Here is a 21,371-nt window from a genome sequence, read left to right on the forward strand (position 1 = left end):
AACTAGGAAGATCATTGTTGCTGGGAAATTTGCCTGGAGAGATCATCCATGCCAAGTCCTAATCCTATCTGAATCCTCTTTCTCACAAATACGGCTTTCATCAGTCAACACTAATCAGGAGAGGAAACTGTCACAAATATTTCTGCCCACCCCACCCAAACAACCCAAACTCTAACCAGGGATTTGACCACCTACTTTAATAAATTGAGGCAACATTTGTTTGAGATTTATTGCAGAGAAACAGTGAATTTGGACATTCATCACTTGCCATTTGGCAGTCCGATTATCCAGATGTTTTAATTGCATTTAATAAAACATAATGTTAAGAATTCTTCAGAATAGTCTATGTAGTAATAATGTACGTACGTATGTGAAGATTTCAGCTTTTATTTCTAATGATTTTGCACAGATATTGAACAAAGATATTCACAAACACATTTATAAAGGTGTTACAAATAGCAGCCTGAGGAATTTGTGTCTCAGAAAAACAATTCCCATCAAGAAGTATATTTCAGCTATTTGTGCAATTCATTTTGAGCAAATTAAAGTTTGCAATCTGTAAACCATCCAAATACTCTAGAGCTTCACTCTATTGATGCATATTTTGCGGATTGTGGCTTTATATTTAAGAATAATGTATTGTGGTATTGTTTCCTGCATTTCAAGCTTGTCAGAACAAACCATTTGTATGCCTATGTGCAGTTGACTTTTCTCACAACATTGTGCTTGTTTATCATTAATGATAGGTACTTACAGCAAGTGTTGCGAATCAGCTTTACAAGAGAGTCTCACGCTAGAATGTTCCACAAACTTCTCAGTTACAACCTGCCGCAGGAAATGGCGAAGCTGAGGTAGTGCTTTATTGAATTAATAACATTTACATTTGTGCTTTTAAAATCTAAAGTATTAAACTTTACATTTCAAAAGAAGAAACTCGGATAAATTCTTATTGAGTCAAACTTTTCTGTTCTAAACAGGCCATATGAATTTCCCAGTGCTTGCACATTTACCAGCCCTGACACAATGGGTGCGACCCTGCGCAGGGTGAATCACGCAAGAACCCCAAATCGGGCTCCACGCCTGGCCGATCGCGAGTCACCCAACTCGCTCTGCCGGCATGATCTTCTGGATCTCTCCCTCACTGGGCGAGATCCAGAGCTGAATATTTAAATGAGCCGAATGGTTCATTTTAAATATCTGGACACCGGATTGACACGCTGCCCGGGACTCAATGACCTCGCCTGCGAGTCAGGGCATCATTTAGTGCTGATTCACACGAATGTGGACCAGCCATAACAGCTCATGTAGGGGATCTCCCAGTTCATTGGAGACCCCTGGGTGGTGGGGGACAGGGCAGGAGGTGGTACCATGGCACTCCCCTTGGCATTGCCCTCCCCCCAGCAGTTGAGGCCTCGCACTAGGGGTACGTGCTCATGAAATTGGAATATACCGTAACAGCTATGAAACACACACAAGCCAGTATTCCCTCAGATATTTGAGGAATGCTAAAAATGTCCAGAACAGGGGAAGTTGAGCGATCTTTTATTTCATAGAAATCTAAAATAGCAATACTCAGCTTGTGTCTGTCTGGATATATTTGATTTGTCAGTTTAAGGGGCATGTTTGTTAGTGGATGGTGCCTGCCACACCAACGGACATACGGCAGACTGGAGTACGTGACGCTCGTGCAACTGTCAACAGCTGATGGTGGCAGCAGTGGGGTAGGGTAATTGGAGGAGCAAAGAAGCATTGCAGAAGGTCTGGGAGCCCAACAACAGTTACTGTGGCTGGAGAGAACATTTCACACAACTATTTGACACAACCTATTGTTCAAAAGCTATTCTTTGTGCTAAAAATTAAGATTCACTAGGTTAGAATGAAATTGATTCAGAAAAACCATCGGGTGAGTTTTAAGAATACATCAGCATTGATTCTGTAGACGAAGAAGATGATGATAACAGTCTATACTTTGCAGAGTTTCTACATAGTCTAACTCCAGTGAGCATGTCATTAACTCGAGGAAGGAGCAGTTTTGATGTTGCTGCGAAACTTGAATCCTAAACAAGAACTTGGTCGTGAAACAAAAACAGGAACCTGTTTTCGTTAATGATAGATGCTGAAATTATTAACAGGCAGATTTCAAGCAAATGGTGTTTTTTCATTGAATAATATTGAGTCCATTCGATGTAAATCTCTCTTTTCAACTCTGTGGATAGAGGATTGGCTGACTGGCAGAGGCAGAGTGTGGGGATAAAGGGATCTTTTTCAGGATGGCAGCCGGTGACTAGTGGTGTGCCTCAGGGGTCTGTGCTGGGACCACAACTTTTTACAATATAAATTAATGATCTGGAAGAAGGAACTGAAGACACTGTTGCTAAGTTTGCAGATGATACAAAGATCTGGGGCGGGATTCTCCCCTACCCGGCGGGGCAGGGGGTCCCGGCGAGACAGAGTGGCGTGAAACACTCTGGCGTTGGGCCACCCCAAAGGTGCGGAATCCTCAGCACCCTTGGGGGCTAGGCCTGCCCCTGAGTGGTTGGCGCCGGTAAGGGACCTGGTTCAATTTACGGCAGCAGGACTGGCATAGAAGCAGCGGGACTTCGGCCCACCGTCGCGACGCAATTCCTGCCCCCGCCGAATCTCCGGTGCCGGAGAATTCGGCGGGGGCGGGATTCACACCGCCTCCCGGCGATTCTCCGACCCGGCGGGGGGTCGGAGAATCCCGGCCCTGTAGAGTGACAGGTAGTGTTGAGGAAGCAAGGGGGCTCCAGTAGGATTTGGACAAGCTAGGAGAGTGGGAAATGAAATGAAACGAAATGAAAATCGCTTATTGTCACAAGTAGGCTTCAAATGAAGTTACTGTGAAACGCCCCTAGTCGCCACATTCCAGCGCCTGTTCGGGGAGGCTGGTACGGGAATTGAACCATGCTGCTGGCCTGCCTTGGTCTGCTTTCAAAGCCAGCTCTTTAGCTGAAATACAATGTGGAAAGGTGTGAGGTTATGCATTTTGGAAGGAGGAATTTAGGCATAGACTATTATCTAAATGGGGAAATGCTTAGTAAATCAGAAGCACAAAGGGGAGTCCTTGTTCACGATTCTCTTGGGGTTAAGGTGCAGGTTCAGTCGGCCGTTAGGAAGACAAATGTAATGTTAGCATTCATATCAAGAGGGCTAGAATACAAGACCATGGATGTACTTCTGAGACTCTATAAGGCTCTGGTCAGACCCCATTTGGAGTATTGTGAACAGTTTTGGGCCCCTTATCTAAAGAAGGATGTGCTGGCCTTGGAAAGGGTCCAGAGGAGGTCACAAGAATGATCCCTGGAATGAAGAGCTTGTCATATGAGGAACGGTTGAGGACTATGGGTCTGTACTCGTGGAGTTTAGAAGGATGAAGGGGGATCTTATTGAAACTTACAGGATACTGAGACCTGTATAGAGTGAACGTAGAGAGGATGTTTCCACTTGTAGGAAATACTAGAACCAGAGGACACCATCTCAGACTAAAGAAACAATCCTTTAAAACAGAGATGAGGAGGAATTTCTTCAGCCAGAGAGTGGTGAATCAGAGGAACTCATTGCCGCAGAAGGCTGTGGAGGTCAAATCACTGAGTGTCTTTAAGACCGAGATAGATAGGTTCTTGATTAATAAGGGGATCAGAGGTTATGGGGATGTGAAAATATCAGCATGATCGAATGGCGGAGCAGACTCGATGGGCCGAGTGGCCTAATTCTGCTCCTATGTCTTATGGTCTTATGTTTCCTAATTAGGCTTTCATATTCTATGACCATAAACAGGCCACAAAGTCAGACTTTTGACAAAATTTGTATTTGTATCCCTAGATTTGTTTTACACATACACAAAATATTTTAATTCTGTTAACATCTTTGGTGAAAGAATAACTAGAAGTGCCGTATTTAAAGAAGTATTGTTATAATAAAGATACTAACCTGACTGTAACTGTTTTGCAGGTCTCTGTTAGTTATTTAATGCTCTGTTTATAAAAGTGCAACGTTGCAATTTACTGTGAATGCTGGTGTTGCACTTCGCAGTCGTAACACATTTTTATCTTTCGTAAGAAGATAGCTTGAATATTTTAAATTGCAAAATTGCTTCTAATGAACACAACGTTCAACTAGCGAGATTTGCATGTTTTACTACACAACCCTCGAACAAATTGGTGCATCAGTACATTTCCCCCGCCATCGATGGTAAAATGTAGTTCCTTTTAAACAAGTCAGTTAGTATTCCGAGAGAGTGGTATCTGTTGTACTTGTGAATCTAGCATTGGAAACTCGAGCTTTACGCTATCATTTACTGTCGCTCTTTCATTCTGCTCAGGTCTTTGCTTCAAGCAACTCCTTCGCCAATTGTTTTCTGTCACAATGACTGTCAGGAAGGTAAGATGGCTTATATTTTATGCATAAAAATAAAAGTTGTTTCAGTTGGCTGACCGTAATGTTTATTATCTTTTTGGAAGATATTTTAATTTGGAATTATTTGCAGTGCCCAATTAGGCCAAAGTGTAAATTCCTTGTGGTAGTTCAGCCTGTGTCCAATACCTCATCTGACTTCTGCTTTTTATCCCAGGTAATCTCCTGCTACTGGAACACACTGAGAACTCTGGTGATCAGAAACTGATGCTCATTGACTTTGAATACAGCAGCTATAACTTCAGGTAATTGTAGTTTTGTATAAAATGAAGATGAAATTAATGGAAGGTAGCTGAAGGGGCGGCACGGTAGCACAGTGGTTAGCACTGTTGCTTCACAGCTCCAGAGTCCCAAGTTTGATTCCCGGCTTGGGTCGCTCTCTGTGCGGAGTCTGCATGTTCTCGCCGTGTCCGCGTGGGTTTCCTCCCATGGTCCAAAGATGTGCAGGTTCAGTGGGTTGGCCACGCTAAATTGCCCTTGGTGTCCAAAAAGGTTAGGTGGGGTTACGGGGATAGGGTGGAGGTGTGGGCTTAAGTCGGGTGCTCTTTCCAAGGGCTGATTCAGACTCGATGGGCCGAATGGCCTCCTGCACTGTAAATTCTATGATATGTGATTGGAGTCTTCCTGTGGTGTCTGATGATAACCAATCATCCCTGATTACACATAACCTCATCTCATGAAATCTTAACTTTTAGCATGTTCTGCACAACCTATTCTTATCCCTTAAAATTTGTGAGTATTTGTGGCATTTCCTTTTGGATGTTGAATCGCTCCTGGTTAGAAAGTGAATTACTAAGTGATTGACTGGACCTTTTCATCAGTACAGGTAATTGGATTGAGAATATTACTGCAAGGAACATATTGGTTTCTGAGATAGTGTTCACTTTAGCATTACGACTACATGACTAACTCACAGATGCGTCTTATCCTCATTAAATTTGGGGATTAGAGTCAGCAGGCTGTTGGCAATAACAGATTTAGGTTGATTATACATTAGAAGTAAAAATAGAACATTTTTTTGATGCACATCACATTTGTCATCATCTGCAAAGCAAAGAGACTGGTTATAGTGTTTCACCGTACTGAAGGCCAGGAGATTAACTGGCATTTTAGTGAGATTGAAAAAACAGATAAAGGAGCAAATGGGTGATGGGGAGAATCCGATGAATATACCAATTGCAAATAAACATTTATTGCATTAAATGACCTGCAAACTGAAGCAGGTATTATAATAGATCATCAATGAGATTACATAGATATATATTGAATGGATTTGCATATAAGAGAAAGGAAGTCTTCCTGCAGTTGTATAGGGTTTTAGTGAGACCACATCTGGACTATTGTGTCCATTGTGGGCTCCTGACATGAGGAAGGATGCCTTGGAGAAGGCACAATGAAGGTTCACTTGAGTGATTCCCGGGAAGAGAGTTTGTCCTATGAGGAGAGATTACGTAAAATTAGTCTATGTTCTCTGGGGTTTAGAAAAATGACGAGTGACCCATGTAAATTTTTAGAATTCTTGCAAGGTTTCTTATTTTTACAGGATGGGCATTGCTGGCAGGCCCAGCCTTTGTTTCCCATCACTAATTACCCTTGAGAAGGTGGTGGTGATCCACCTTGAATCGCTGCAGTCTATGGTGGTGTAAAATCTACTCACTCCGCTGTTATGAATGCAGTTGCAGGATTTTGATCCAGCGACAAGTGAAGGAACGGCGATATAGTTACAAGTCGGGATGGTGTGTGATGGGCGGCATGGTGGCGCATAGAGGACCCGGGTCACAGTCCGTGTGGAGTTTACACGTTCTCCCCGTGTCTGCGTGGGTCACACCCCCACAACCCAAAAGATGTGCAGGGTAGGTGAATTGGCCACGCTAAATTGCCCCTTAATTGGGGCAAAAATAATTGGGTACTCTAAATTTAGAAAAATTTAAAAAAGGATGTTGTGTGGCTTGCATCTACTGCCCTCCTAGGTTGTAGAGGTTGCAGGTTTGGAAGGTGCTGTTGAAGGAGTGTTGGTGAATTACTGCACTGCATCTTGTATGTAGCACACACTGCTGCTACTGTGCACGGGTGGTGGAAGGATGGAATGTTTAAGTTGCTGGCTACGGTGCCAATCAAGCCGGCCACTTTGTCCTGTATGGTTTCGAGCTTTTTGATTGTTTTTGGAGCTATACTCATCCAGGCAAGTATTCCATCACACACCTGATTGGTGCCTTGTAGATGGACCGGCTTTAGCGAGCCAGGATCTGAGTTATTTGCCTCTGAATTCCCAGCCTGTGTTGTGTTCTTGGGGCCACATTATTTATATGACGGGTCTAGTTCAGTTCCTGGTCAATTGTTATTGATGATGGGGGATTCAACAATGATAATGCCATTGAATGTTAAGAGGAGATTGTCATTGCCTGACATCTATGTAGTGCAAATGTAGTTTACCATTTGTCAGCCCAAACCTTAATGTTGTCTAGGATTTTTAAAATTACTTTATCAGAGTTACAAAGGCAGAGCTCGGAGTATGGACAGGGGCAAACCCCTAATCCAGCTCCTTGCCTCCTCCAAAAGCCAATTCAAATTGAATCATGGTCCCGACAAGAGAGAAATACCAGATCCAGGCATTACACCTGACTTCACTGTGGATGTGAACTGCTTCATTATCTGCGGAATTGCAAATGGCGCTGAACATTGTGCAATCATCAATGATCACCCCTACTTGACGTGATGATGGAGGAAAGGTCACTGATGAACCAGCTGAAGATTGTTGAGCCTGGGGCATTACCGTGACGAAATCCGACAGTGATGTCCTGGGATTGAGATCATTGACCTCCAATAACCACAGCTGGTTTTTTTTGTGCTGGGTAGGATTCTGACCAGTAGAGTGTTTCCTCTCTTCTTCCTATTGATTTTAAATTTTGCCAGGGCTGTTTGATTCCACACCTGGTCAAATACTGCCTTGTTGTTGAGGGTAGTCGCTCACCCCTAACCTCTGGAATTCAATTACGTGTTTGGGCCAAATCTGTAATGAGATCAGGAGCTGAAGGGCTCAGGTGGAACCCAAACTGAGCATCAGTGAGCAGGCGATTGCTGTGTAAGTGCTGCTTGACAGTACTGTTGATGACCCATCACTGTGCTTATGATAAAGAGGAAGCTTATGGCATGCGAATTGGCTGGATTGTATTACCTCTGTTTTCTGTGGACAGGTCATACCTGGACAGCATTCCCCATTGTCAGGTTGATTCCAGTGTTGTTACTGTGCTGGCGAGTGGGGTCGACTAATTCTGGATCACCTGTCTTTAGTGCTATTGCTGGGATGTTGACAGGGCTATGACCATCCATTCCAGTTGTCAGGGTTTCCTCCAGCTGGAGCGTCTGGACCTACAAATCACAGTCTCAGAATTACAGTCCCACCCGCTTACTCACTCTTCCAGCTTCTTCCATCGGGCAGGAGATACAGAAGTCTGAGAACACGCATGAACAGACTCAAAAACAGCTTCTTCCCCGCTGTTACCAGACTCCTAAATGACCCTCTTATGGACTGACCTCATTCACACTACACCCTGTATGCTTCATCCGATGCCGGTGCTTATGTAGTTACATTGTATACCTTGTGTTGCCCTATTATGTATTTTCTTTTATTCCCTTTTTCCCCCCATGTACTTAATGATCAGTTGAGCTGCTCGCAGAAAAATACTTTTCACTGTACCTTGGTGACAATAAACAAATCCAATCCAGAATAAGGCGTCATCCATTTAGAACAGCAGACGAGGCGGAGAGAGGATTGTGAATCTTTGGAATTCTCATCCCAGAGGGCTTGTGGATGTTTGATCATTAAGTGTATTCAAGGGTGAGATCACACAAGATTTTTTGACACAAGGGAATCAAGGGGTATGGAAATAAGGCCCAGGAAAGTAGAGTTGAAGTAGATGAGTCATGGTATTGATTGGTGGAGTAAGTGCAAGGAGCCATGAGCCTACTCTTATTTCTCATGCCATTACTTTTAAATAGAAAGAAAATTAGTGCACATAATGGGGAAGTGAGTGACAGGTTGAAAGGACGCCAGATACCCAACCCACTATTTGTGTATTTTGTTTTCTTTTTCATGTGTCTCCTTACTGGCAAGTTTCCAGGTCATTTAATGCAGTACCTCCCTATCCGGTGTATCAATTGGTTCTCTCCACCACATTTAAAATAAATAAATTTAGAGTATCCAATTCATTTTTTCCAATTAAGGGGCAATTTGGCGTGGCCAATCCACCTACCCTGCACATCTTTTGGATTTTTTTTCATAGAATTTACAGTGCAGAAGGAGGCCATTCAGCCCATCGAGTCTGCGCCGGCTCTTGGAAAGAGCACCCTACCCAAGGTCAACGCCTCCACCCTATCCCCATAACCCAGTAACCCCACCCAACACGAAGGGCAATTTTGGACACTGAGGGCAATTTAGCAAGGCCAATCCACCTAACCTGCACATCTTTGGACTGTGGGAGGAAACCGGAGCACCCGGAGGAAGCCCACGCACACAGGGAGGATGTGCAGACTCCGCACAGACAGTGACCCAAGCCGGAATCGAACCTGGGACCCTGGAGCTGTGAAGCAATTGTGATATTCACAATGCTACCGTGCTGCCCAGGTTGTGGGGGTGAAACCCACGCAAACACGGAGAGAATGTGCAAACTCCACACGGACAGTGACCCAGGGCCGGGATCGAACCTGGGACCTCGGCGCCGTGAGGCGGCAGTGCTAACCACTGCACCAGCATGCTGCCCTCTCTCCACCACATTTATAGTATTTGTACTTGTTTATTTTAATGAAAATTCATATTTACAAAGGAGGATAAGTAGAAACCAGACATTTCCATTGATCTTAAATTGTAATTCCTATCTTGACGAATCATCAGTTAATTATAAGCTACTCCGCTCAACAACTTGTTTTTGTGGCACCCTTAGTGTAATAAGAAGTCCCAAGGTTATTCACAGAAGCATGATAAAACATAACATGACAGGCCATATAAGGACATATTAGGTCAGCTGATCAAATGCTTAGTCAGAAAGGTAGGTTTTAAGGAATGCCTTAAAGTGGGAAGGTGTGAGCTCGAGAGGCAGAAGAATGTGGGGAGGGAATTCCAGAGCTTAGGAGGGATTTCAAAACCAGAATGAAAATTTAAACATCAACACCACGCTTGACTAACTTAAGTAAAAACAAACCTAAACTGTACTGAGTCTTTCTCTGTAGCTGTAACTCTCCCATGCTAGCAAACCTGTAGTGCGTCTCTTTCAATGCTTTTATACCCATTCTAACATGATGTGCCCAAAATGGCATAATATTATCTTCAGTCCACGGCCTTCAACGTCACCGTGTCTATGCATTCTTTGTCTCTTATATACAAAACTAAATGTTCAATTTGCCTACATGTGGCCTTATTTACCTGCATTGCTGGCTTTTAATGGCCTGTATTTACCCACTATTGTCCCTCTACTCAGTTTAAAATCTTCCCATTTTATGACAATCTCGCACCATATCTTTCTATCTTAAACTATGTGTCTCTGGCCACCTGCTAGAATATCTATACCCTCGTAGGGGCAATTTATCATGGCCGATCCACCTAACAAGCACATCTTTGGACAGTGGGAGAAAATCGGAGCATCCGGAGGAAATCCATGCAGACACAGAGCGCGCAAACTCCACACACAGTCATCCGAGGTCGGAATCAAACACGGATCCTTGGCGCTGTCAGGCAGCAGTGCTAACCACTGCCATCGTGCCTCCAACCAATTTGATATCTTCTGAAAATTTTGATAATTGTGACTTTCCATTCATGAGGTATATACTGGACAGATTTAAAGTGTGACTTGCAAAAGGGAATGTGGGGTTCAGGGGAAAGGGCAGGGAGCGTGGAACTAGCTGAATAGCTCTTGCAAAGAGTTGATATGGACTTGGCGCAGTGAATGGCCTCCTTCGGTGCTGTAACCATATATCGTAAGTATGAGTACACACTCTGGCACACCTCATCACCTCTTTCCAAATCTGAATCATAAAAGGTATATTACAGAAGAATACTTTAAATGGGTTTTCAGTTGATGGAAAATATGATCTATGTATAAAGTAAGCATTACTGGGAGATGCTAATAGACAAATTTGGTCGCACATTTATAGAAAGAGGAAACTGCTCACAAAAGAAATCCTAACGTTGATACATTATCATATATATTTGGCTGTGACAATCCTTAGTTCTTTATCGCATGCATTAATAACTGAGATGTCGAATAAATAAATAGCACTCCAGTTACCAAAAATGTTCTTTTTTTAATTGTAGAGGGTTTGATTTTGGAAATCACTTCTGTGAATGGATGTATGACTACAACTGTGACGAGTATCCATTTTTCAAAACTGATATCAAGAATTACCCCTCCAAAATGCAGCAGGTATGTTCTTTAATTTCCAATGAATTCTTATTTAACCATTAAATTCCAAAGCACAATCTGCAATGATTCTACATTTTAAGGTTTCATTAATTTCCGTGAGTTACTGTTGGTATGACTATCTCAATCCCTCAACCCTTGTTTTATTTCTAGATGGTCACATTTAACAGTTAGATAAATCAAAGTAAGATCAATTTCAAATGCAGTTTTGAGATTCTATATTTTCTGGTGCCCATCTGGATCCTACTCTTGTTGTTATGCACTGATCACTGTATAATGCCAATCTCATCAAATGGACCCTGCTCTCTCTGTCATGTATCTGGCATGCTTGAGGAAGATAACAACCAATCAATGAAAATAGGCACTGCAAGATGTAGAGTTTATATATGTGGCTCTAACTTCCCAGGTTTAGCTGCCCATGAGCATGTTGGCCTAAAATGGTTGACATGGTGACATCATCACCATTAGCAACCCCACAAAATGGTGGCCAGAGGACCAACAGATCTCTGCAGGCTGCTGATGCAGGAGGTCCTTCCCCATGACGACAGTGCTACCCCTACATGCTAGGACCAAGGTGCACATTATCAAGGTCAGCTTGTTTATGAAAAGGTGCACATAGCAGCTCGGAACAAGGCTTGAGACATCTGAGCTTGAGGCCGAGGGGTGGGTTTCCATCTAGGTAATGTTAATGGAATTGGGAAGTTCCAGTAGACTTGGCCAGTAGACAAGGGTTGTGAATCTGTGGAATTTGCTACCCCAGAGTGCGATGGATGCAGGGTCAGTGAGTAAATTTAAGGACGAGTTAGACAGATTTTTAATTGGTAATGGGTTGAAGGGTTTTGGAGAACGGGCAGGACGGTGGACTTGAGGCCAGGGTGGGATCAGCCATGATCACATTGAGGGTGTTAGTCTCGGGAGGCTAAATTGCCCACTCCTGCTCCTAGGTCATGTGTTCTAGGGAGGCGATGCTCTGGCTGATTTTGCAATCCAGTTCTTGGTCTGTAGCATTGTAGGTAGCAGATGAGGAACATATCAGCCATGATGGAATGGCGGAACAGACTCGATGGGCCGAATGGTCTCATTCTGCTCCTGTGTCTTATGAACTTATGAGAATCGTGATGTCATTTGCTCACAGGCTCCGTTTCCTATTTCCATATTCGTTCTATCCTGCACTGCTTTTTTAAAATTAGTCAATTCTTTTGCTTCATTCACCCTTTGAAAAGACTGCAGAAGAATTCAGGTGCGCTGATGAGGCAGATTGTTTCGTCTCTTCCATTTCAGCCACTCGAGTAGGGAATTGGGGAGGAGCCAGCCAGGATTGAGCCATTAAGTGGGAGCCTGCCTTGCCACTTAAGTGAGTTTTGATTTTGGAAATTCCAGCAGGGTTAGCCCTGCCCAATTTGGATGAGTGGAGCTTCTACTGCTTCATTGATTGTATGGCACCATTTTAATGACCTTCGAGGTCTTCAAGATGGCAGCTTTATGAAAAGCTTTTACATGCAGCATCCAAAAATTCTACCAAAATTCCCTGTGGTTAATAAAAAGCAATGTAAGTTGCATGTTTTGTTCCACAAAGTCAGAAGGTGAGTTTGGATGAGAAAGACAATTGGCCCATCTACCTCAACTCCCATCATAACCTTCAACTCATGTCAAAACACCCAATTCTTCCTTAAATATTCAACTTGAGGGTTTGCCTCTATCCTTCCACTTGGAAAACCATTCTGGATAATTAATATGTTGTCTGAAAAAGTACCTCCGAACGTCAATCCTAAATTTTTTTTTTTTTTTTGCAAGTTTGTGCCTTTGAACTTTTTATATTGCAGCTGTGGTTTAACATAAAATAGAGTTCGGAATTAATATTTCCTACTCTGCAAAATTTGCACACGTCCTCAATTTCAGCCACTCGCTTACTTACATTAAATGTTCTGATATAGACTTTATCAATCAAATGAGGTCAGACCAACAAATAAAATGTACAACTTTTGCAATTTCTTTATTTAATTTGAATATCTTTGTTGCAGACCACATGTGTGCCAGACTGGTTTCTCACTGAAAAAAACTATTTTATTATTGTTCTATGACAGCTCCATTTTATCAGAGTTTACAGTGCTGAGTTAGAGAATGAATTTGACGACTTGGATGACAAACAGATGGCAAAAACGGAGGATCAACTGATAGAAGAAATAAATAGGTAATTATTACAATTGGTGACACTTTATCTTAAAAATAACTTTTATTCATCCTCTGCAGTTCAGTATACACATGTATGGTTAAAAAGTGCAACCTGCTCCATCATGAATTTGTATGGTAAAACCAAATTCCAAAGTGGGGAAACATTCCAATGAATCCAAAGCGATATAGATAGGGTAAGTGAGTGGGCAAAGACCAGGCAAATGGGTGTAAAAGGTGGGAACATGTGAAATTGTCCCTTTTGGCAGGAAGAATTTTTTTAAAAGCATATTATCTACATGGTGAGAGGTTGCAGAGCTCGGCGATGCAGAGGGATCTGGGTGTCGTAGTGCATGAATCAAAGGGCTAGCATATAGGTAATTAGGAAAGCTAATAGAATGTTATTGTTTATTGTGAGAGGAATTGAACACCAGTAGGAAGTTTATACTTCGGTTGTACAGGGTATTAGTGAGACCACATCTGGAGGACTGTGTACAGTATTGATCTCCTAAATTACGGAAAGATTGATCGGAAGCAGTTCGAAGAAGATTTACCAGACTAATACCTGGAATGGGTGGGTTGTCCTAGGAGGAAAGGTTACACAGGCTAGGTTTGTTTCCGAATTTAGAAGAGTAAGTGGAGACTTGATTGAAACATGTAAGATACTGAGGGGTCTTGTCAGGGCTTTGGAGAGGATGTTTCCTCTTGTGGGAGAATCCAGTACTAGTGGGGGGTCACTGTACCACTGTTTAAAAGTAAGGAATCATCCATTTGGGTCAGAGATGAGGAGAATTATTTTCTTTGAGGCTAGAGATTCTTTAGACCTCTCCCTCAAAAGGTGGTGGACGCAGAATCTTTGAACATTTTTAAGGCAGAGGTAGGTAGATTCTTGATCAGAAAAGGCTGAAAAGTTATCGGGGTTGGGCGGGAATGTGGGGTTCAGGTTATAATCGGATCAGCCATGGTCTTACTGAATAGCGGAGCAGGCTCAAAAGGCCAACTGGCCTATTCCTGCTCCTAATTCATTAGTTTGTATGAATCAGTTAACTTGACAGATACCTGGGTGCAATAACACTTCTGTTAAAATGCATTGGGCCTTGGGGGTCGCTTCAGGGGCTCCAGCGAGGAGCTCCTCAGTGCACAAAATGGAGCTATGTGCGGCCACGGCTGCGCGTTCCCCGCTGAGGCCGTCAGTGCTGTCACATACCGTTGTGTTTCTCAGCGCTGTGAGCACCAGGATACACACGGCTAAACACGCTCGCCGTGGGACCTTGTACTGATTTAGTTAAATCTCGCCCGATTAGTTTTTTCTTGAAATGAGGGCAGTGAGAGAATGCAAACGGCTGGAATTCTCCAGTCATTGCCATTCACTTTTCCTGCTGGAAGAGCACTGCCACCCGCGTGTTTCCTGGCGGCGTGAGGAATCCCATTGAAAAGTGGTGGGAAGATGGAATCCCACCGCCAGTGAATGGTGCGCATCCGAGAAACACGCGCCTGGGGGGCCGGAGAATGCAGCCCATTATATTTTGGTCTAGTGAAATGATATGTCATGGTATTTAATAGTCCTGTATACCTGTATATTCCTATATTGCCATGTTAAGTAAAGTTACTCCTTTCTGATCTATTAATTCAACTGGGCACATTTATTGATATTGTATGTATTTAAAATTTGCAGATATGCACTTGCGTCACATTTCTTTTGGGGCCTGTGGTCCATTATTCAGGCTCGGATTTCAGCAATCGAATTTGGATATTTGGTGAGTGAAATATAATTGTTACAAGTTTGGAAAGAAAGCACACGTGGCTTTCATTTACCTTCGTACACTTATTGTTCAAAATTGTAGTCTCTTTGTTCTTGCGTTAAAACGTTTTCTCGATAATAGGAGACGGGGTATAAGTGAGGCGTGAATTTCCATTCTGATGTATTTTAAACTGCTAACTAAATCATTTCTTTCACAGGATTATGCTTTAGCAAGATTTGAAACTTACTTCGAACAGAAGAAACAGCTCGGCGTTTGACGATTGGGAAAACGTGGGAGGAGTCGAGTAAAGACGAAGACTCAAGCAAAACTAAGTGTCAAGAGTTGACTATGGAAGACCCCAGCAGTGTTCAGCAGAGATATGGACTGCGTGGAATTGTTTCATGTGGTAGAAGTTTAGAAAATGGATCTGTAGAATTAAAGACAAAAAATATAAGTTTATGGTCTGCAAAAATGAAGGCCTGTTTACTCTTTCAGAACTTGCTTTGTGAATAGAACTTTGAAAACTGCAGTAATATTAATCCGGTACAAAATTGCTAATTAATTCTCCGGACTGAGCTTCATTTGTTAAAGTAGATGTTTAGTGAACAATTAGGTAGTGTACACCAAAATCCTCCTCTGGCTGGAAAATGTGACTTGTCTTTTTTAAGTGCTTTTTACATGTTCTGTGTTATTTTTGTTGACAAAACAACTTTTGGGTAAAGAGAGAGAGAGAGAAAAGTTGATTTAAAATCTGGAAGTACTTGCCTAGAAATCTATATTAAAAGACAGACTCATCGCTATATGTAGTACAATGTGAAAATCGGTAAACCTCCTGAAGCTGAGGTTGGATGTACAACACAATGTAATTTTGCTTTAATAATGACATGGCTGGTGAAAGAATATTGGAACCAAGCTGTTCTAATATAACAGACTGATATCTGAGCCAGACAGGGCAGTAGTACCAATGACCCTGTTGATGATTGACCAGTTAGCTGACTGATGGGACTCAAATGGGTGGGGGAGGGGTTGATCCTAGCTACTTAAGCACCGGAATATTTTTCAATGAACTGTGCTGCAATCTGCACATTTTTAACCTGTTAAACTCCATGAGTAGCATTACATACACTTGGGTAATCTCTAGTTTTTAGCTGGTGCCAATCTGTGCCTACATTTATTTTGATCTTATATGGAGCATGCCGCTAGGGGAGAAAATGTGAACTCTGGCAATAGATAGCCGAATAATGTGTATTTCTTGGTAGACTGATATGGAAAGTTGAGAATGATAATTTTTTCTGACATGTCATAGTTTAGAAGATAAGAAAAAAAAATCATAGTTTGGGATATTAAGTTGCAGTGGTTTTATGGGGTTTCTTTCTTTGTTCGTCATTATGTAGTTGAGCCTCAGTTTTTGAGAAAATACAATTTCATTAACGTTGTTATTCTCTGATTCTAAATAACAAACTGTAGAATAAGCAAGGTAATATGTTGCTAGTGAGTTTGGAACCTGTATTATTTGCAGCCAAATCTCTGAAAAGAATTGGCAGAAGTATTCTTCTGCTTCAAAACTAGTCATAAAAAAGGTGAAATACGGTTTTGGCAAGAACCCAAAATGCATAATGGAAGATTAGTTGCTCATTATATGCCCAACCCAATTTTCCTTTCAGCCAAGTTAAAGCGAGTGGGGCAGGATGTTTAACGGGCAGCCAGTTTGCTATCACATGTTCTGTTCTCTTGCTGAAGCTCAGTTTCAACTCCAGTATGTCACTTCCTGACATATTTCTGCGGCAGCCTACTTTGTAGTTTCATTCGCAAATTTCAAGGACAACTGCATTGTGAACTTTGAGTGCTACTGTTGTCAGTTTTCTGTGCATGAGGTAGAATGACAGTGACCAATATTTATTCATAGTTTTGTATTCTATTGCGTATTGTCTGTAACCCAATTGACGTGCCCACATGGAGGCATTTAAGCTAACACCTGAGCCTTTGTCTTTGTCTTGTTGAACATGGTATACTGTGTAAATAGTATGGTGAGTTCAGATGTTAAGACCAAAGCCAAAACTGATTGGAACGAGGTACTTTGCAAATTAGTTAAAGTTTCTGACGATATGTCTGTCTTGACACTACTTCTTGAAGTATCTTGAGCACAATATTATTAATGAAACTGCCACTAACATACATGTTAACACCTACGTGTAGGTTTGTATATTTTTTTGCAGTAGGTGAAATATGGCAAATGAGTAGATTTTAGCTCATAATTAAATTTCTTACTGGATATAGACATAGTAAACACCCAGTTTCCGGTAAAGTTCCAAATCCTATTGCAATAAACTTGTTCGTTTAAAATACTGTTTAAAGAGCTGTTTCCGAGTCAGACTAAGCTAATGACACTCAATTAAAATGTAAATTTTTAGTACAGTATTACATTTGGGTAGCACTGAATAATTCTTGGTGCAATGTTGCATTGTTTCTGACAATAACCAACATTGTTACTTTTGTGTAGTACTTCTGCTTTACTAGGAAGGTGCATGGGCACCTTAGACGGTGATCTTTTCTGTAAGACAGAGTAATTGCACTTGTGGAATTGCAGTTTAAGCAATCAGAATTTACCTTGTGTGTTGGAGAATTGATTTGTTATAAAAGAAAATATGACAAATGCTTTTACATTTTAATGCAGTGATGTGGTGCATTATGTTTATTATGTTGATGCCAAATCAGTTGTATTTTTGTAAAATGTTACTGTATGCACAGTTTATGTACTGACATCAAATCTTTTATTAAAGCTTTTTTTTCCCTGGTGGCATAAGGAAATACTGGTTGAAGACTATTCACTTTGCTGTCTAAGTCAAAGTGGCTAAAGATGGCCATAAATTCCTATCAAATTAATAGAAATTTCTAAACACATATGGTTCCTTGTACTGTGATTGCAATGAATGCAGAGCATTGAAACTAAAATCCCCAAGTTTAAACTATTTCATTGTCCTTTCCTGCCTTTTAATTATTCAATGTAAGATGTCATATATTTCTGCCACCTGGTTGAAATAGGGCCTGTGAAATAGGAAATAACAACAAAGCTAATGAAATAGTCATTATAGGGAATATAATTCACTTCCAAGACTATGGCAAAATTCAGAATGGATTCATAATGTATGTTCACTCACTTTGAAATCCATAACTTTCAGAGCTTTCGATTCCTCCTGCTAACTTCCATTTTCGGCATCAAGTGGGTCTTATTTTAGGGAAGCGTGAAGAGTTTTGCCACGAGGCAACTTGTAACCACTAGGCCGGTTCAAATATTTTGCCACGACTGAAAGCATTTTGTTAAGTTTAAGGTCCAAAATCTAGGATCAGCAGACCAGCAATGGAGCAGCATTTTCCTAGTACTCAATTCTCCTTTTTCCAATGAAGGGGATATTTAGCGTGGCCAATCCACCTACCTTTGGGTTTGGGGGTGAGACCCACGCAGACACTTGGAGAATGTGCAAACTCCACACGGACGGTGACTCGGGGCCGGGATCAAACCCGGGTCCTCGGCGCCTTGAGGCAGCTGTGCTAGCCACTGTGCTCCCTCCTTCCAATAGTGTGCTTACTGATCATGGCACCCACCCAAGATATTTTGTGTTTTTGATCCCACTGAAGTTGACTGGTAGATAGGAAATTCAGTCCCAGTTTCCTAACTGGATAATTTTTACCTCTTTTATTCCGTTATAATTTGCAGGTCAAGGAGGTTTATGGGAGATTTTTGGCTTAATCATTGTTACCATTAACAAAATTGATGTCCCAAAGGGAATCTTTTATTTGTAATATTGGAAGAAGATAAGGAATGCAGACAAGGCAAGTAAGTCCACTTTTATTACAGGAGAAAGGGCTCTCTTACAAAGATCCACATAAATCCATTGTTAATGGGCAGTCAATGGTGGTGAGAGGGGTTTTTGTGGGAAAGGGGAGGTGGCCACTGGTGCTGACATGGGGCAAAATCCCTGAAAAGTGACATTACAGCAGGAACACCGCATCATCCATATCTGGGTTTGATCCAGGTAAGTTCAGAGCTGAGCAAGGAATCCTGGTGCAGCTGTTTGAAAACAACTAATTAAGATATCCAAAGAGATCATTAAGTCCCACTTTAACCAATGCATTCTGTCTTTAATACCTAGTGCTTGGATGGATGAGGTGAGTGTATAGTGGGGAGTGATCAATTATTTTGTTTGAAAACTTTTAAATGGACATTGGTCTGCACCGACCCTCCGAAAGAACACCCTGCCTAGGTCCAATCCCTGGCCCTATTCCTGTAAACCCCACCTGACCTTTGGACACTAAGGTAAATTTAGCATAGCCAATCCACCTAACCCACACATCTTTGGATTGTGGGAGGAAACGAGCACCCACAGAAATGCATGCAGTCACGGGGAGAACATGCAAACTCCACACAGTTACCAGAGGTTGGTATTGAGCCTGGGTCCCTGGCGCTTTGAGGCTGCAGTGCTAACCATTGTGCTGCCCCACATTTCAGCTCCAGCTCGAAGGATGGGTGGAGGGTGAGCTTCTTCAAGATGTCAGAGCAATAGTGCATCACGAAGCTCAGGCTTCAGGAAGCAGATTTCCTCCCAAGAGGAGCAGGTGGCCATACGATAGCAATGACTTATCAAGATTACCACAGCCCTGCAAATCTTCAGCTGCAGCTCCTTATATCCGCCTGAGCAGGTAGATGGGGCCTCGGTTTAATGCCTCATCCAAAAGACAATGTGCCAAAGTGGAGGCAGAAGATGTTCCTAGATCACTGGTTGAAAGCAGGGGGGTGGTGATCGATCCCAGTTCGGTGGCATAACCTGGCACCAAGTTCTGCTGGCAACAGCCACTATTGAGGACTGTGCCTTCCTCAAATGTCCAATCAGAGGGCCTTCAAAGTCTGTAAATTGGGGTTGTGGAGGAGTCCGAATCAGTTGGTCAGGTCCCAGTGATGGAGGGAGGGAGCGTGGAGGGGGTGTCACTGAGGATAGGTGATGTCATTACCACAATGTCCGCCATTGTCACCAGGAACCCCTCTGTGGACCAAGAGTTACCCCAAATAAAGGTGCACCAAGATTAACAAAAGGACTTCCACTCCACCCTAAACCCTGACAATAGGCAGGAAAGCTGCCAGAGTTTACCTGGTAATCTGACCCCACATTAGTGAGCCCTCCGAAAGTAGGCAAAATGCCCACACAGTTTGGAAGAGACCTTTAATTGGTTACTTAAATGGCTCAATTGGGCTCCAGGCAGGTAAATTGTCTACCACCTTCCCTGCCACTGGCAAAATGGCTTGGTGGCAAGATGCCACCTGCTACTTTGTCAGCCTTTCCATCTCTGAACCCAACCCAGAAGAGCTGCTGAAGCCTCGAACAATGCAGCACTGGAACCTTGGGCCTGATATTTGTTCCCAAACCTTGAAGAGGGACTTGCACCCAGAACTTAGTGATTCAAAAATGGGTGCTATCAACGGAGTCATTGCTCACTCTGAGGAACTGGAGTCTGTAGCTGCACATCTAGCTGCCGCTGGGAAGCCTGCAGTGGACTCGTGCACTGAACGTAATGTGCGTCTTGAGTTCCATCACAAACCCTCTGGCAACCCCTTCCCCCATTCTGCCCTAACACCTCATATGAAAAGTCAAGCTGCGAACATTAACAATCAAATTCACACTCTACTTCCCATAAAGGATAATCATAGCATTCACCAGACAGCTGATGTCCAGGATGAATGAGGGATGCAACAATATAGAGGCCACAACTATGAAGAGTTCCCATGAAACGCGTGCTGTCATTGAAATAAAGAGCATTAATCAAATACACTGGTAAGCAAACAAGTGAATCCCTAAGACCTATTTCTGATACTTCCTTCAATTCTAGTTGAGCTGGAGGCAGGCTGTCTGTTAACCGGCTCTAATGGTTTAGATGCTGGTGGTGAACATTCTTGCAGCTCTTGAGGATCAGGGGCAGACTCCGAGATAGTATGTGTGACTCTGCCTGAGGGCAGGGAAAGTGGGGGAGCTTTGAGAAGATACCTCACTGCCATGTTGCCCCTCTCTGTCAGGGCCCACCCACTGGCTGGTCAAAATAAGGAGAGCATTTGGCTGCGTGTCACCGAGATGAGTCTTTACCACATCCTGTGTAATGAGGCAGTCCGCCTGGGCAGGCCATTGGTCAGGTCCAGCATGCACTCCGTGTCCTGTCTCATCTGATTCTCCACAGGGGTGGCCACTCTTTCCATACAGGTGGCCATTAATGCCTGAGACATCATGGCATTCATGCCAGAGATGGACTCCTCCAAGGTTATCCGGTGCCTTTGGAAATGCTGACAGCAGCACACACATTTCCCACAAGTTTCTTTTTGTATGTGACCCACCCAAGACCCAGCACCTGTGTCCAACTGAGCAAAACTTGGACAGCCCTGCATTCTTCAACAGGGACTCCCCCACCGCTTTCCCTGTCTCCAACACCTGCTCCTGCTCACATGTGATGTGCGCTTCATCATGAACCACCCTATCTAGCTGTAATGCAGGATCCACCAAGGTGTGTGTATACCTGCATTGGTGGAGAGTACACAGGAGTCATGCAACAGTGCATCTTCAGTGTGCTCCTC

The 21,371-nt window shown here is 42.8% G+C and overlaps 1 protein-coding gene across 3 annotated transcripts in view; it reads left to right on the forward strand.

Annotated features, from left to right (window-relative positions):
- The window catches only part of chka (choline kinase alpha), a 78,595-nt gene extending 61,029 nt beyond the window's left edge, over positions 1-17,566 (forward strand). For all 3 annotated transcript variants that reach the window (XM_072466541.1, XM_072466543.1, XM_072466542.1), the window contains 7 exons: positions 747-851; positions 4,343-4,401; positions 4,592-4,679; positions 10,742-10,850; positions 12,932-13,038; positions 14,692-14,773; positions 14,976-17,566. In XM_072466541.1, the coding sequence (XP_072322642.1) occupies positions 747-851; positions 4,343-4,401; positions 4,592-4,679; positions 10,742-10,850; positions 12,932-13,038; positions 14,692-14,773; positions 14,976-15,035 (610 nt within the window). In that variant the 3' untranslated portion in view covers positions 15,036-17,566. The remainder of the gene's footprint in view (positions 1-746; positions 852-4,342; positions 4,402-4,591; positions 4,680-10,741; positions 10,851-12,931; positions 13,039-14,691; positions 14,774-14,975) is intronic.
- The last annotated feature ends 3,805 nt before the right edge of the window (positions 17,567-21,371 follow it).

The sequence above is a fragment of the Scyliorhinus torazame genome, chromosome 10 (genome assembly GCF_047496885.1).
Source record: "Scyliorhinus torazame isolate Kashiwa2021f chromosome 10, sScyTor2.1, whole genome shotgun sequence".
Taxonomy (NCBI): Eukaryota; Metazoa; Chordata; class Chondrichthyes; order Carcharhiniformes; family Scyliorhinidae; genus Scyliorhinus; species Scyliorhinus torazame.